This window comes from Chionomys nivalis, chromosome 6 (genome assembly GCF_950005125.1).
Source record: "Chionomys nivalis chromosome 6, mChiNiv1.1, whole genome shotgun sequence".
Classification (NCBI taxonomy): domain Eukaryota; kingdom Metazoa; phylum Chordata; class Mammalia; order Rodentia; family Cricetidae; genus Chionomys; species Chionomys nivalis.
This window is the reverse complement of record NC_080091.1, coordinates 41,055,962-41,069,672: the sequence shown is the minus strand read 5'-3', so window position 1 is coordinate 41,069,672 and position 13,711 is coordinate 41,055,962. Positions and strand designations below refer to the sequence as shown.

Here is a 13,711-nt window from a genome sequence, read left to right as displayed (position 1 = left end):
TCATCCACATCTGTTAGTGGTAAGGTGAGGGGGTGCATTCTGTACTTTACGACCTGAGGAAAAGCAAGGTCAGTAACCACTGTCCTCCTGCTGCATGGATGCCTCCTCCTCCTCCAGTGTTGAAACCCAATGAATGATGCCTGGGACTCATGGGCTGGGTAGGGCAGGACCAAAAGTCCAGATCTTTGCTTGTCCCCTAAATGCTATGAACCAAGAGTGCAGCGTTTAAGTCACAGAATCCACAAGACAGAATGGCTGACTGGCAGGCCATCCCTGCTGCTCTAGTGGAGCTTTGGAGAGGAGAACCCAAGGAGGCAGCATTCTAGGGATGGACAGCTGGCTCGCCTGTAGGAAGCACTGGGATCTGAGGGTTTCTGGAGGTGGAATGCAGGCTACACTTGAAATAGCCCCAGCATGTGCCAACTTCACTAGCAAACCTGAACTGAGGAAACTCCTGGGGGGGGGGGGGCAACAGGAGGCTGAGGATAGGCGAACAAGGAACTGAGAAAAGCAATCCTCCAAGGGGGAAATTAGAGCTATAAACAGTCGAGTTCACAGCTAGTCATGAAGTACAAGCACGGGGAACAAACTACATAGCTGGGTTCCAGGAATAAATGGCGCACTGGTGATAGTTGTCTTAAAAAAAGAAAATAAAACGAAATGACAAAAGAGGGGTGGGTTGGGGTGGAATGAAGGTCGGAGGTAGAGCTTCTCACTTGCCTGGTGTGAAGGACCCTGGGATCCAGCCCCAGCTCTGAAAGAAAGCGGAAGAGAAAAGGTGGGATTGGAAGGATTAGGAGTCCCCTTAAGGTTGTAGGGGGCTGCCAAGCTAACATCTCCCTGATGTAGAGTACAGGATCTTGATGACAGTGTTTAATGCTGTTCATGGAAGCGGAGGACATTCTAAATTGTGTGCATTAGTAGCTTTGAAAAAAAAAACCTGGAATGGGTGGAGGAACAAGGGAGCAGGGAGGATTAACTGGGTTTCTATCTGCTTAGTTTGCTGACAGTGATCTAGTCCCACCTAGAAAACTCAAATCCTCAGTCTGAAGAAGGTCTCTCGGTTTAAATCTTCTGGGTCTCCGAGTGGGAAACGATATTTCATTTATATTTCTTAAGGGATTTGGTAAGAGGTTCCACGATGTGCAAAGTGGATCCCACACTCTGTAGGAGCCTCTGATGAAGCCTTTAAGGCCAGAGTTTAGAAGGTGAGGCTGGGGGACCAGGAGCTAGAAGTCAGCTGGAACCACAAGGCAGATCCTGTCTCAGAAATAATAACAATAATAAGTGGGCTTGTCTGAGGTGAGTCCCCATTTTGAAGAGAACCTTTCTCCAGCATGCGACAGGGTTTCTCTGTAGCTTTGGAGCCTGTCCTGGAACTAGCTCTTGTAGACCAGGCTGGCCTCGAACTCACAGAGATTCACCTGCCTCTGCTGGGATTAAAGGTGTGCACTGCCACCACTTGGTGCATTTCCTTTTAAAAAAAAAATAAGCGAGTTTAGTGAAAACTCAGGGTGAATTTGTAGCTTAAGCGAAGTCTGCTTGAAACCCTGAATTCCATCACCAGTCCCTCAAAAATAAAAATTTAAAAGAAGAATTTTTTTAAAAGAAAAAAATTCATCCAGGGCTGGTGGCACAAACCTTTAATACCAGCACTCAGAAGGCAGAGACAGGCAGATTTCTGAGTTCGAGGACAGCCTGGTTTCCAGAGTGAGTTCGAGGGCAATCAGGATTTTTACACAGAGAAATCCTGTCAGGTATAAACAAGACGGAAAGAAAGAAGGGAAGGAGGGAGGAAAAGAAGAGGGAGGAAGGAAGAGATAGATCTACAAATAAAAATAATAAGTAAAAAAGAAAAAACATTTGGCTATCTCTGGGTGAATTTGTAGAGCCCCTTTCTCTCCCCCCCCCCCTTTAATTTACTAAAACGAACACCGCTTCTCTGCGCAGCTGGGGACCTGCAAACCGATTGACTAGCAGCCGGTGAGGCTAACGGACCTGAGTCCTGCTCGCCCGGCAGGGGTCCGGAAGCTTGGGTCCTTAGTCCAGCACCGGTTCCAACTACCCCGGGCTGCGGAACTGCCTGGCTAGACCAGGGTCTGAGTCGGAAGATTTGAGGGTCTGACTCCAGAAGTCTCTGGAGTTCCGATCTAAGGTGAGCGAGCGCCAGGTTCCCCGCAGATCCTCGGGTACACCCGCCGTCCTACGCGCCTCACCGGCTCCGGAGCTCATCACTTCCCGCGGGCCGCGGGTCCCAGGGGCGCAGCCCTAGGCTCGTGGCAGAAGGTGGAGGGCCGAGGGGCCGCTCTTAAGGAAAAGAAGTTGAATCATCAGAGAAACCATTAGGCTAATGTGATGTGCTGTAAGACGCGGGATCAATGCAGCCAGGCCACGGTGGGGGCACAGCTGCCGCGCAGGCGAGGCTCTTGTTCATTTGGGGGAAATGGATTTTAGAAATTTCAGAAAGAAAACTCAATCCAAAGCCAGAGTAACCTTCACGTGAATGTGCTGTGGTTGTACAAGCTGCGAGAACCACTCAGAGAGAACTGTCTAGTGGGGACAGTGACCTCGGTAGGGCGAAACAGACTGAGGTTCTAGAAAACCAGAGTGACCCAGGTACCGACCGGGTGAGGGGTGAAAGAGCACCCAAATGTCGGCTGGGTTGCGACTGTGAGACCTCAAACACTCCCGTGTGAACACTCAAACACAGGCTTCTGCTCCTCTATGCCAGCGCAGGGGAGGGAGCTGGGTGCTGAGTTAGCGTACTCTGAGCAAAGATCTGGGACTTGAGGTCACGATGCTCTCCCAGCTAGTCCCGCGTTTTTGTGAAAGGTGCTGAATCACACACACACACACACACACACACACACACACACCGTAAAGGCAGGGCTAGGGCCCTGGATCAGAGCCTGGGCTCCTGGCTCTCACCAGTTCCTGTTTTTTTAAGATGGGCGACTGGAGGTTCCAGTCCTTCACAGTGTGGCTTCCCCATTCTGTCCTCTCTGTCCCCAAAGCCCTTCTGCTTGCTGACCCAAGCTCTTGTACTCTTCTAGAGCTCAGAGGAGGAAGCCCGTCTTGGGGCCACAAGGGGTTTGTCCACAGGATGAGCAGGGAAGATTGGACCGCTGGGTCACTTTTAAACGAGTTAAAGGTTGCTGGGGAGATGGGATGCTCTGGGCAAGCGCTGCAGCTCAACCTTCTCCAGCAATCCCTAGCAGGTAAAGAACCTCCGGAAAAGGATTCATGTCTTTTCTCTACCGTTTTCAGTCACCCCAAGGGCAGGTCAGAACCATTCGCTTGTCATCGTCTTCCGACTGCATGACCAGCCGTCCTCCAGGTTTGAGGAAGCCTTGTGTGGCTCCGGGTGAGCCCCAGCTACAGTCTCCAAACCTTAAGAAAGGAAGTGGAGTCAGTTCCTGCATGAGGCCCTCAGAGCAACCCCCTGATGTGGAGAACTCTCTAGAAAGAGTTGGAGAGCTTCAGAAGCGGGGGGGGGGGGGGGGGGGACTCTCCCACTCTTGCCCCCTCATTTACCCAGTTGAAAAGAAATCTCAACCTTGCCTCTGCCTCCCCAGGTCACCGGGTACGTGCGCTGGGATTCGGACTGGGACAGAATCTTTTTCGTGCACGTAACTAGGATAGCAACCCTGTTTGTTGTGGGGACACGGTAAAACGGTGAGGCTCAGTTCGTAATCCTAAGAAGGCAGAAGGCATCTCTACCAGACAGAGGAGCAATCCTCAAACCAGCCACGAGGATACAGGAAAGACCCACAGAGTGCAATGAGCTTCACCCTGTGAGTTGGAGAGGTCTGGGGCCAGGGGCCAGGCTGGACACCTCCCACTCGACCCTCTTCCCTGGGCCAAGGCTTGAGGGCCTTGACTCTACCAGCATCCGCGTTCACGTGGAACCTATTCCCGGCGCCTTCCAGACCAGGGCGGGCCCCACCTCAGTCCCCATGCACTCTGCTCAGAATGAGACTTTCACTAAGTGAGGCTGGGCTCCCAGTCTGAGTGGGGACAAGCGGGGGTGAGGGGATGGGAGACGTGAGGTGCGGACGGACCGCGGGGACGGCGGGGCGGGTCTGCAGGCCGCCGCAGACTGCGAGACGCCAGGTGAGCGGCCAAGGCGGGAGTGGAGGGGCGCCGAGAGCTGGCAGGGGCCGGACCGGAGCGCGGGGGGAGGGGCGGGGCCAAGAGCCGTGGGGTCCCAAGAGACTCGGCCCCAAGCGCCCAAGCCCAGCCAGGAGGGAGGGGGGCCATCATCCCTTCCAGAGTCCCACCGCTCCAGCCGGCTCCCTCCGTGGTGCTCACACCCACCTGCAGCGACCGCGGACAGATGCTGAAGCGGAATCCGTAGCCGGGTGGGTCGGAGTGCGCGGCGTCCGGGACCCGAGCGCAGTCAAGAAACCAGGGCTCCGGTCGCAGGGAAGGAGTCACGTCCCGGACGGCGGAACAACGGCAACAACGGCGAAGGACCGCGACCACACGGGAGAGGCAAGCGGAGACTAGCAAGTCGGTGTCCCGGGAAGAGCGAAGAGAATCAGTTCCCGGGGGGGGCGGGGGGGGTGAGTATATTCCAGAGAAAGCGCAGAACCCGGCGAGCAGGCGCCCCAACCAGCAGAGGCTTCACCCGGAGGATCCTGGAACGCGCAGAGCCCGCGGACGCGGGTGCTCGGCTGGGCTCAGACGTCTCAGGCCCGGACTCCCCAGCGGTCAGAATGCAGTCCTTTTCCATCCTCCCTCCCTTCTCCTGTTGCCGGCGGCCGCCTAGCCTCGCTCACGCACTCTGCACCACAGACCCACTGTGCAGCAGAATCAGAATACCCGGGTCCCAGATCAGAGATGCCGCCGCTGAGCACCACCCCAAATTGCGTGGCAGGGTCACCTAGGTTGCAACCCTTAATCCCCCCCCCCCCCCTTTCCCCACTCCCGCATCGCAAGCACCCTTACTCCAGGTGGAGAGTCCAGAGCAGCCACCCGGATCAGGAGGGTGAAAACTTGGAAAGCTGGTCAAAAAAGAGGAAAGTTTGAGATCAAAATAGTTTTAAAATTAAATGTGTGAGGCTTAAGGGGCAGATTCTGTCTAAACTTGGAGGAAATACAGTTGAAAAAGTGGAATTTTAAGTGGGCCCAGGTGAGATCCGGATTGGGTGAAAATAAACTTGGAGCATACAACCGCTCCTCTGGCGGAGAGGAGAGTCAGCCTCCCGGAAACACATGTCCTCAAATTTCCACGGTCTCGTTAAACAGGTTTATTTCGATTTGTTTTTATATAAAATCAAGAAGCTCGCCCTTCCGCAGGTATAGACTCCTGATTAAGATGTTCTCTTCCATCCTCCCTTTTAATTTTGCTGCATATTTTAGACAAACCAACAACACATCGTTTCGCTGGAAAATTCATAAATGCACTTTAGGGAATTTTTTCTTTTTTGTTTGTTTATGGTAAAAGTCTGACTATCCCCATAAATCCTCAGTCTGGCTTAACACCCACGATACATAATAAATTCTCAGTTGGCTTTGATGGTGCAAGGGCACACAATTTTTTTGTTTGTTTTTTCCTCTTCTGGTTTTACTGAACCGTCCAGGTAATAATAAGCACTAACACATTTATAATAATGAAAACACAACAAAACAAGCCAAAGCTGCTGCTGCAGAACTATGCTCTTCCCCTCATCCCGAGTAAGCCCCATCCCATCCCTGTTCCCCCTCACCCTTCAGTCTGGGTTGAGTCCGCAGACTGGGCGAGCGTTGACATTCTATCCTCACTCCGTCTACTGCCAAGGGACGGGCCATTTCTCCTTTCCTTCCAGGACTACCGGTCACCCAGGAAGCGGCTCCAGCCTAGCTGACTAGAGGAGTTCCAGAGACAGGGACCCCCACTTTTTCCAAGTCGTTTCCTCACAGCATTTTGGTGAATGTCTGCTCTGACTGCTGAGCCGGCTCAAGGAAGCAAAGGGATCATCCTCCCCCTCCCCCGCCCACCTCCCGGGTTCAGCAGCACCGTCCTGCTCTGGGCAGTCTTAGAGGAACCTCCAGGAGCAGCTCTCCCTGACCAGTGGAACCCCCAGAATCCTCAGCTTTGCTAGTCCCTGACCTCCCATCGGCTTCCCTGACCCAGAGTCCATGCTCCGAAGAAGCACTGTGTTCATTTTCTACCTTGTTCCTAGGTGGGGCAGAAGGGCCCTTAGGAGTGAGAGAGAAGGCTCCTGTAAGCTCACCTGGCCAGTGCCCAGTCCCAGGATCTCAACCCAGCTGGGCTGTTCTCTCCGTGAGGGCAGAACCCAAGCTCTGGGGAGCTTCCTCCTGAACAGCCAGATTGTGTGTGTGTGTGTGTGTGTGTGTGTGTGTGTGTGTGTGTGTGTTGTATGTATTGCAGTTTTCCCTGCAGCTGGCAGGGTAGGGGTTCATTTTGCAGGAAGGTCATTGATTTCTCCAGTGCCTACTGTTTGCTTTGACCTGGGATGAGGCAGGAAGGAGTCTTCCTTGGGTGTCTTTGCTCTCTGAGCTACCCCACCCCACTCCCCCACCGCACCCAGTATCTAGAGATGGGCTAGCCTAGGGCTGCTTCCAGACTCCTGGTAGAAACTCAGTTGAACTAGGAATAGTCCTGACTGACTGGTAATGTGCATGCCCCGTCTGAGAATGGGCACGGTTGTTTTCACAAAAAGAATACAAGAGAGGGTACGAGTTAAGCGCCAAATAGCTTAGGACGTCAGGAAACTGAGGCCTCGAAAAGAGGCCTTGCCAGTGAGACGCCTCTTGCCAGAAGGAGAGGGTCCACTCGCAGCTTTTGTACTAAGGTGCAGTATTTGACTCCCATGAGTCAGGAGACCCTGTTTTTCAGGGTGGTTGCTGCTGGACCTCACTTAGCAGTGAGTGAGGCTGGACAGGGAGCCAGTGAGGAGGCTCACCTGGCAGAGACAGATCAAACCCATTCATCTTTGGCCAGCAACAGTCAATGCAATGAGGTGTGCCTACAATCAACACCAGGATCAGGACTCACTAAGGCCCCCAGCTAGTCCTGGCCCGTTCTAGGCCCTGAATGTCCAGGGCTTGAATGTTGTGTGTTACATTCGAATCAGTTCTTTCTGTTTAGGGCTGCCTTCCTACCCTGTATCCCAGAACCTGGTGGACACTTATGGGACATGGTGAGTTTGCCTGAAGCTGGTAAACTGAACCAGTTGAGGAACTGCCCTGTGTGTCACCAGTTCCTGTTCCTAGGTCCAGGAGACACCACTTCATCGATGAGGGACTCCAAGACTTCCCTAGAAGGCTGGCGGGGGGAGGGGGAGGAGGGCTAGAGAAGTGGACAGCTCTCTTGCCCCAAAAAAATAAAGTTCATAAAATATAGTTCTCCAGCATCATAGATCCTGCTTGGCACAGCTGGCTCAGCTCCTTCCCCAGTGGTTGTAGTGAGGTTCCAATGCAGGTGCCCATAGGATCCTGTCCCTTGTGGCCACATGTGGCAGGTGACTCACCTAGGGCATTTCACTGTGGCTCAGTAAGGTAAGGAATTCTGATGAGGACACATTTGCTGCTAGGGGGCTCAGAGACACTCTATAATCAGCATGTGACCTCAGCCCAAGACAACAGATAGTAACTGGAATAACATGGTCTCACAAGGATTGTCCTGGGTTTAACTGTGCATTTTGAAAGGGCTGAGGAGAATGGCCAGTGACCTGAGCCCTCTGACACCTTGACAGTGAGGCTGGCATTCCCACCCAGAGCACAGCATGAAGGATGTGTAGAGCAGAGGGGTGCCAAGGGAAGCCCATTTGTATATACAGGACAAGCGGCAAAGAAGCCATTGCTGCTGCAGGAGCCTGGGCTGTGCTAGGGTCTGCAAACTGCCCCTGGCTTTCCAGGGTAGGCAGAGATTGTCCTGAGAGCAACATACCAGCATCAGAAATCTGATGAACTGGACACCGAAGTCTGATGAAGGCACTGTGGAGAAGTGAGAGCAAAGAGAAAGAGGTAGCCCTGCTTGTTTTGTTTGTGGACAGTCTGTACCGTTTGACCATGGTCCAAAGCCTTTGAAAACTCCAGGTTCATTGAAGCATATTACAGTCTCTCCCAGACAAAGCTGGCTTTGCTCATGGCAAAGCAGTTCGGGGTACCCAGGGGCAGAGAGAGAGAGCCCAAGCTCAGAACCCTGAAGGACCAACTGATGGGGAAGACTGGCCTAGAGATGGGACTGCTGGTCATATCCTCAGGGCATGCGAACTGAGCACAGCAGAGGAGGGAAAGAATGAGTTGCTCCATGGAGCACTACCACTGGGTCTCAATAATGGAAACCAGCTCTTTGGACTTGGGTGGGAGTGAGAAAACATGAGAGCACACACACACACACACACACACACACACACACACAAGGAGCAACTCCCCCAGGCCCATGACGCCTTTTCCTAGGCTGTCTGGCGCCACCAAGGTCACCCCAGGCTACTCATCTCAACTGTGGGATGTCTACTTTCAGGTGAAGCAGGGATGGAGACAGGTCCAGGGTCCCCTACTAAAACTGAGAGTGAAGTGACCCCTTCAAACTTGGAAAGCCCTCTCCCAGTTAGGCTCAAAAGTACCCCTCTTCACACAGCAGGGCCCACCTGTAGGTAGGGGCAGTCAGCTTGGGGACAATGAAGACAGCCCTGGTGGTCTAGACTGCCCAAGGATATAGATGGACCAGAGGAGGCAGGAGAAAGCACCTCAGCGCCTTGCTGGAAGAACCAGAACTTTGTTTTGGTTCAAAGAATTTCTATACAGAACCTGCTGTCTACCGCCAAGAGCGGGTAAGGGCAGTGGACACAGCCTCATGAGAGCTGGTTACTAATCGGTAGTCAGAGAGAGTCCTACCTTCATCTGCCTGTGCCTTTTGGTTTCAGTCCCCAGAACTCTAGAGCACACTGCCATCATTACATCGCTACTCTTGGACCTTTAGGCCTTCCACGGATGTCCAGCGGGCCTCCCAGTCAGAAGGAGAGTAAAATTGAGGACCTTAGACCCGGAGTGTGGCTCCAGCCTGCCCCACCCACCTACCCCAGGACAGCCTTCCCACTCACTCAGGCCTGCTACCAGAAGAGTCTCTGCCCAGCGATCACATAGCAGCGAGTCCATCAAGAAAACGTCCCTTTTTATTCCATATGCAAAGAAGTAAAGTCATCACAGAAAAAAAAAAGTCTTCGCCAAACCAAGAGAACCAAAGCCGCCCAGAAAAGCCCTCTTCGGAAGAGAGGCCCAAGATGAGATGTCCCAAGGCCCGCGGCTCTCTGCGCTGTCCCCTCGAAGAGGACCCTGCTAAGTTCCTGTGAGGTCCCGAGAAGGGGCCATTTTTATTTAGGGGCAGGGTGCCTCGGGGACAGTCACCATGCGGTTCGTTGGCCAGCCCGTTCCAAGTGTCCGTTTGCCCGCATCTGCTCAGCACTCAGTGCCGGCGAGAACTGTCGCATTGCCGCTTGCCTCTGAGCCGGACTCCAGCCCTGAAGCTGGCTGCGAGTCTCCCGCTGCCGCCGTCTGGTACACTCTGAAGCGGCTGCCCACAGAGATGGCAGCCCAAGGTACTGCGAGGTGCGCCTGCACTGAGGGCGCGGGCTCACACCAGCCCCGGCATCTGCGCGCGCAGGAAGGGCACCGAGGCAGCAGCGGGGAAGGCGGCCAGCGGGTAAGCCAGTGCGCCCGAGAAACCGAGCAGCGGCGGCGGCGGAGCGGGTGCGGGCGGTGCCAGCGGGAAGGGTAGTGCGGGTCCCGCGGCGGCCGGGGGACTCTCGTGATAGAGCACCGGCACGCGGACCAGACGCTGCGCGCTCGGAGGGGACAGGCTGGCCGCCTCCAGCTCCGCCGCCAGCTGCCGCTTCCACTTGTTGCGACGGTTCTGGAACCAGATCTTGACCTGCGTCTCGGTGAGCTGTAGCGAGGCAGCGAGGCCTGCCCGCTCCGCGCTGCTCAGGTAGCGCTTCAGGTCGAAGGTAGACTCGAGTTGGAAGACCTGACTGCGCGAGAAAACCGTGCGCGTCTTCTTCTTGCGGCCACCGCGCGCCTCCCCTGCCGCAGCAGCCGCTGCCGCCGGGGCCTCTGCCAGCTCCGCCGCCTCCTCCCCGCCGGCAGCTGGGCCCTGTGTCGTCGCCTCCCGCGGCAAGGCTCCCGGCCCGGGACACCGCGGCCAGGAAGTCTCTGCGCGACCCATCTCCTCGCAGGCCTCCGGAGAGTCCCGGTCGCTTGCTGCAGGGGAGAAATGGGCATAGTGGTAGGTTCTAAGTGTCTGCCCTTGAAGGAGTCACTGAGACTGACTTTCTCCCTCTTTCAAATCCTCCACAGCCAAATGCCAAAAGCTGGGAAATATTCCCTGAGCAAGGATTGGGGCGCCTTACACTTGTGGGTTGGGGGAGTGGCAGAGGCAAAGGCATAAGGTGAAGCCCAAGACCAGGGCCACAGGCAAACACGTGGCAACATATACCCAGAGGAGGACAGAATGAGAAAGAAAAAGGCTAATTCAAAAGGCAAGCTGACCACTCAGCTGTATCCCAGGACTCACACAATCGTAGAGACTCGGGACAAAAAGACCCCATGTCCTTCAGAGTTATGTACACACAGAAACTGACATACAAGCTGGCAGCTAGGGACCAAGGCCTCCCCATCACTCAAGGGAGCAGACACCAGGGAAACAGCTCTTAGGAGAAACGAATGCACATCCCCCGAAAACTCCGCTGGGGTGACACTGGCACAACCCTGACCCAGACAACCTCAGAGGCAGACCCTCTGCAAAAGCGAACCTACTCCAAGGGAGCACCAGAGGAAGGCTGTTCTGTGGACCACAATATCCCTACCCTGCATCAAACATCTACCCGTTCCCTGGGGGCTCCTGTTCACAGAGACCCTGTGGACTCATGTTCCAAGTACCAAGCTCTGGATGACAAGGGATGTCACCAGATTACAGCAGTTCACACGAGTGAACTGCTCCTCTAGACCTCCGGGCTCACGAAACTAACTCAGGCCAGCCTGTCCTTCTGACAGGTCAAGGTCAAGGTGGGTTTTGACCCAGGTTATACCTCAGAGATGGGCTTGTGTGTCTGGCTAAACTCTGCCTGGACTCCTTGGAAGCATGCTGACCCCGCTTGTGCCCCTGCCTAGCCCCAATGTCCAGTGCTCTCTCTTGGTGCCCACTACAAAGTCACATAGCAGGATGGTTACATATGCAGCCAGAACTAGGGCTCCCCCATTGGCACAAAACACCCTAAGCCCCTGCACTCACAGAGGTCCGTGGATTGCGATGAAGTGCTCATCTGACTCCCCTGCTCTGACAGGAATAGGGAAGCCTAACCCGCATGGTGCGAAATGAGGAGGAGCCACCTCCGTGGGGGCTGACCACTGGGCTGCAGGTGAGGCCGGCCTCACTCAAACGTGGAAGAAAATGCATCCCACAAGTCTCCTCATTGGATTTCAGTCCTACTACGGGACCCTGCTTAGGTTTATGTAAAGAAGGCACCCAGACCTGGGATGGGAGACCGCCGGCCATCGACTCCACACCAGGAAGGTGGTGGGTACCTAACGGAACAGAGTGGTTGCAGGCCACTTCCTACTTCAGAGCTCCTGGACCTACACACAGGTGGCTCCCAGAGCCTCAGTGGGCAGTCTTTAGCCACGTGTGTTTCGGCTGGGGTGGGAGAGGTTGAAATATCTTTCCTAGTCTTTCTCCGGGGAAGGTCCTAAGAGAGGTAAGGGCCCTCTGGAGACAGAAGCAGAATCAGGATGTCCAGGCCAGATGGGTAAGTGGGTTCTGGGGCTGAAGAGTCCCCAACCCCCATTCTCTGTGCCCTCCAAAGGAAACAAAGGCCAAGGAGGGGGAGGGGCAAGAAATGAAGAGAGGGGTGGAAAGGACCCTTTGGAGTGCACTCCCACCGGTCTCAGCCCCGGGCTTGGGAAGACGCAAAGGGAGGCCCAGGCCCAAACAGCCGGGCTCTAACTGCAGTCAATAGAGCACATGACACTTTGGGGGCCACAGTTACTGTGGAAGAGGCCTCCCATCCAAACCCCATAACTGAGGATCCTCTACTTAGCACCCCTTTTATTTTAGTGCGTGACCCCACGCTATCCCCTCCTCTTCTCTCCCCTCATTTCCCTTTCATCTTCACTGACTCTCCCTTTCCCTCTCCTGTTTTCCCGCGGCCTGTTTCACTCTCCTGTCCGCAATTTCGCTTTCTCCAGCCCCAATCCGCGCCTTAGTACCTCCAAGCGTGAACCGCCAGCCCTAGTCTCCAAAATCTGCTCAAGCTGGCGTTCCAAGGGGTTCTCATACCACCCAGGCCCGCTACACGGAAGACTACCGTTTCACCAAGCCCAAAAGAATGCACGGGGGTGGGGGGAGCAGGGTTCCGGCGCATTGCCCACTCCTTCCCGCACCCTCACTCACTGTCAGGACTCAGGCCACCTCCGTAGCCGCCATGGGCCCGTGGGTACCACCGCGTCGTGCCTCCGCAGCCGAGCGCAAAGGGCGGCCCGGGCCCGGGAGGTGGCCGGGGCCCGAGGCCCAGCGCCCGCGCCCTCGCCTCCCCGCTGCCCGCGCGTAGCTGTCGCCGCCTCTGCAGCCGTCGCTGCCGTGCCTGCTCTGGGTCCTCATCCTCGGGGTCCTCGTCGTCTTCCTCCTCCTCGCGGACGCCATCGCCCTGGGTTGCACGCCCCGCACCCTTGGCCTCGGCTGCCAGCAGGTTCTCGATGAGGAAGGAAGAGGCGCGGGCTGGCGTGGCGCGCCCGGGTTCGGTCAGCTCATCCGGCATCGTGGCCGCGGGCCCGTCGGGCAACGGTGGGATCCTGGGGGTTCCCCGGTGCCCGGGGCGCAGCCGCTTGTCGGCCTCTTTGAGATCGTGGCGAGCGGCTGCCCAGCGCACGCGCGGGCCGGCCCTGGAGAGCCGCTTCCCCGAGCGCGGGCGTCGGGCTCCACGAGGCGGGCGTCGACTTCTGCGCCGCGCTGAGCTGGGCGGGAGCGGGTGCGTGCGGACAGCGTTCCCGCAGCTGCCTCGCTTGCCTTTCTCGTAGCTGTTCAGGTCCCCGCCCCGGCCGGCCTCACGGGTGGGGGGGCAAGGGGGCGGAGAGGGGGCGGGGCCGGGGGCGGGGCGGCGCGGGCTACGCAGGCTCTACCCCAAGAAACCGCCGCGTGCCTGAGAGAGGCCACTGCCGGAGACGCCGCCTGGCCGGAGCCTGCACGCAGGCAGCGGCGCGATCCAGGGCAGGGGGCCCGGTGGTCGCGCGGGGACGACCCCGCGTGATGCATTCTGGCGGTCCCCCGCACCGGCGCCAGGGGGTGGAGAAGGGCGGGGCCTCGGCTGGGAGGACGACCATTGGCTACAGGGTCGCCGTGAGGTCCAGGTTGGCCAATCGTGTCCGAGGAGAGCGAGGACTCACCCACCGAGAGCGTGTCGGAACCCGCAGAACGCACGGTATGTGCGTGAGTTCCTGTGTTGGGGTGACTATGTATTCGCGCGCATGTAAGAACTATAGCCGATTGGACTGTAACCTCACTTTTTAAAAGACCCCGTGCGTGTAATTAAAAAAGGGAATTTTGTCGAAGCAAGGTTGTAGAAACGCGACATATTTTAAGACCAACTCGTAACGAAATACGCTTTCCGTGCCATCGCGGTGCGATGGAATGCTGTTGTTTCCGGGGCTCAGTCTCGATTTGTAAAGAGATCGAAACCCAAAGGGCCCGGCCCCCCTGCATCCGGGTGTC

At 56.2% G+C, this 13,711-nt stretch overlaps 1 protein-coding gene across 1 annotated transcript; it reads right to left on the bottom strand.

Annotated features, from left to right (window-relative positions):
* Positions 1-9,583: 9,583 nt before the first annotated feature.
* Hmx1 (H6 family homeobox 1) lies at positions 9,584-12,761 on the bottom strand. The gene is made up of 2 exons (XM_057773140.1): positions 12,398-12,761; positions 9,584-10,209 (listed from the first exon to the last, which is right to left on the bottom strand). Exons 1-2 carry the CDS (start codon positions 12,759-12,761, stop codon positions 9,584-9,586), a joined length of 990 nt encoding a protein of 329 aa, XP_057629123.1.
* Between the last annotated feature and the right edge of the window lie 950 nt (positions 12,762-13,711).

Excerpts from the sequence above, each read along its gene's own strand:
- Hmx1 (XM_057773140.1), bottom strand. The coding sequence starts at position 12,761 with ATGCCGGATGAGCTGACCGAACCCGGGCGCGCCACGCCAGCCCGCGCC. Across the intron at positions 10,210-12,397 it reads AGGTGGCCTGAGTCCTGACA|CAAGCGACCGGGACTCTCCG; the intron begins GTGAGTGAGGGT and ends TCTCCCCTGCAG.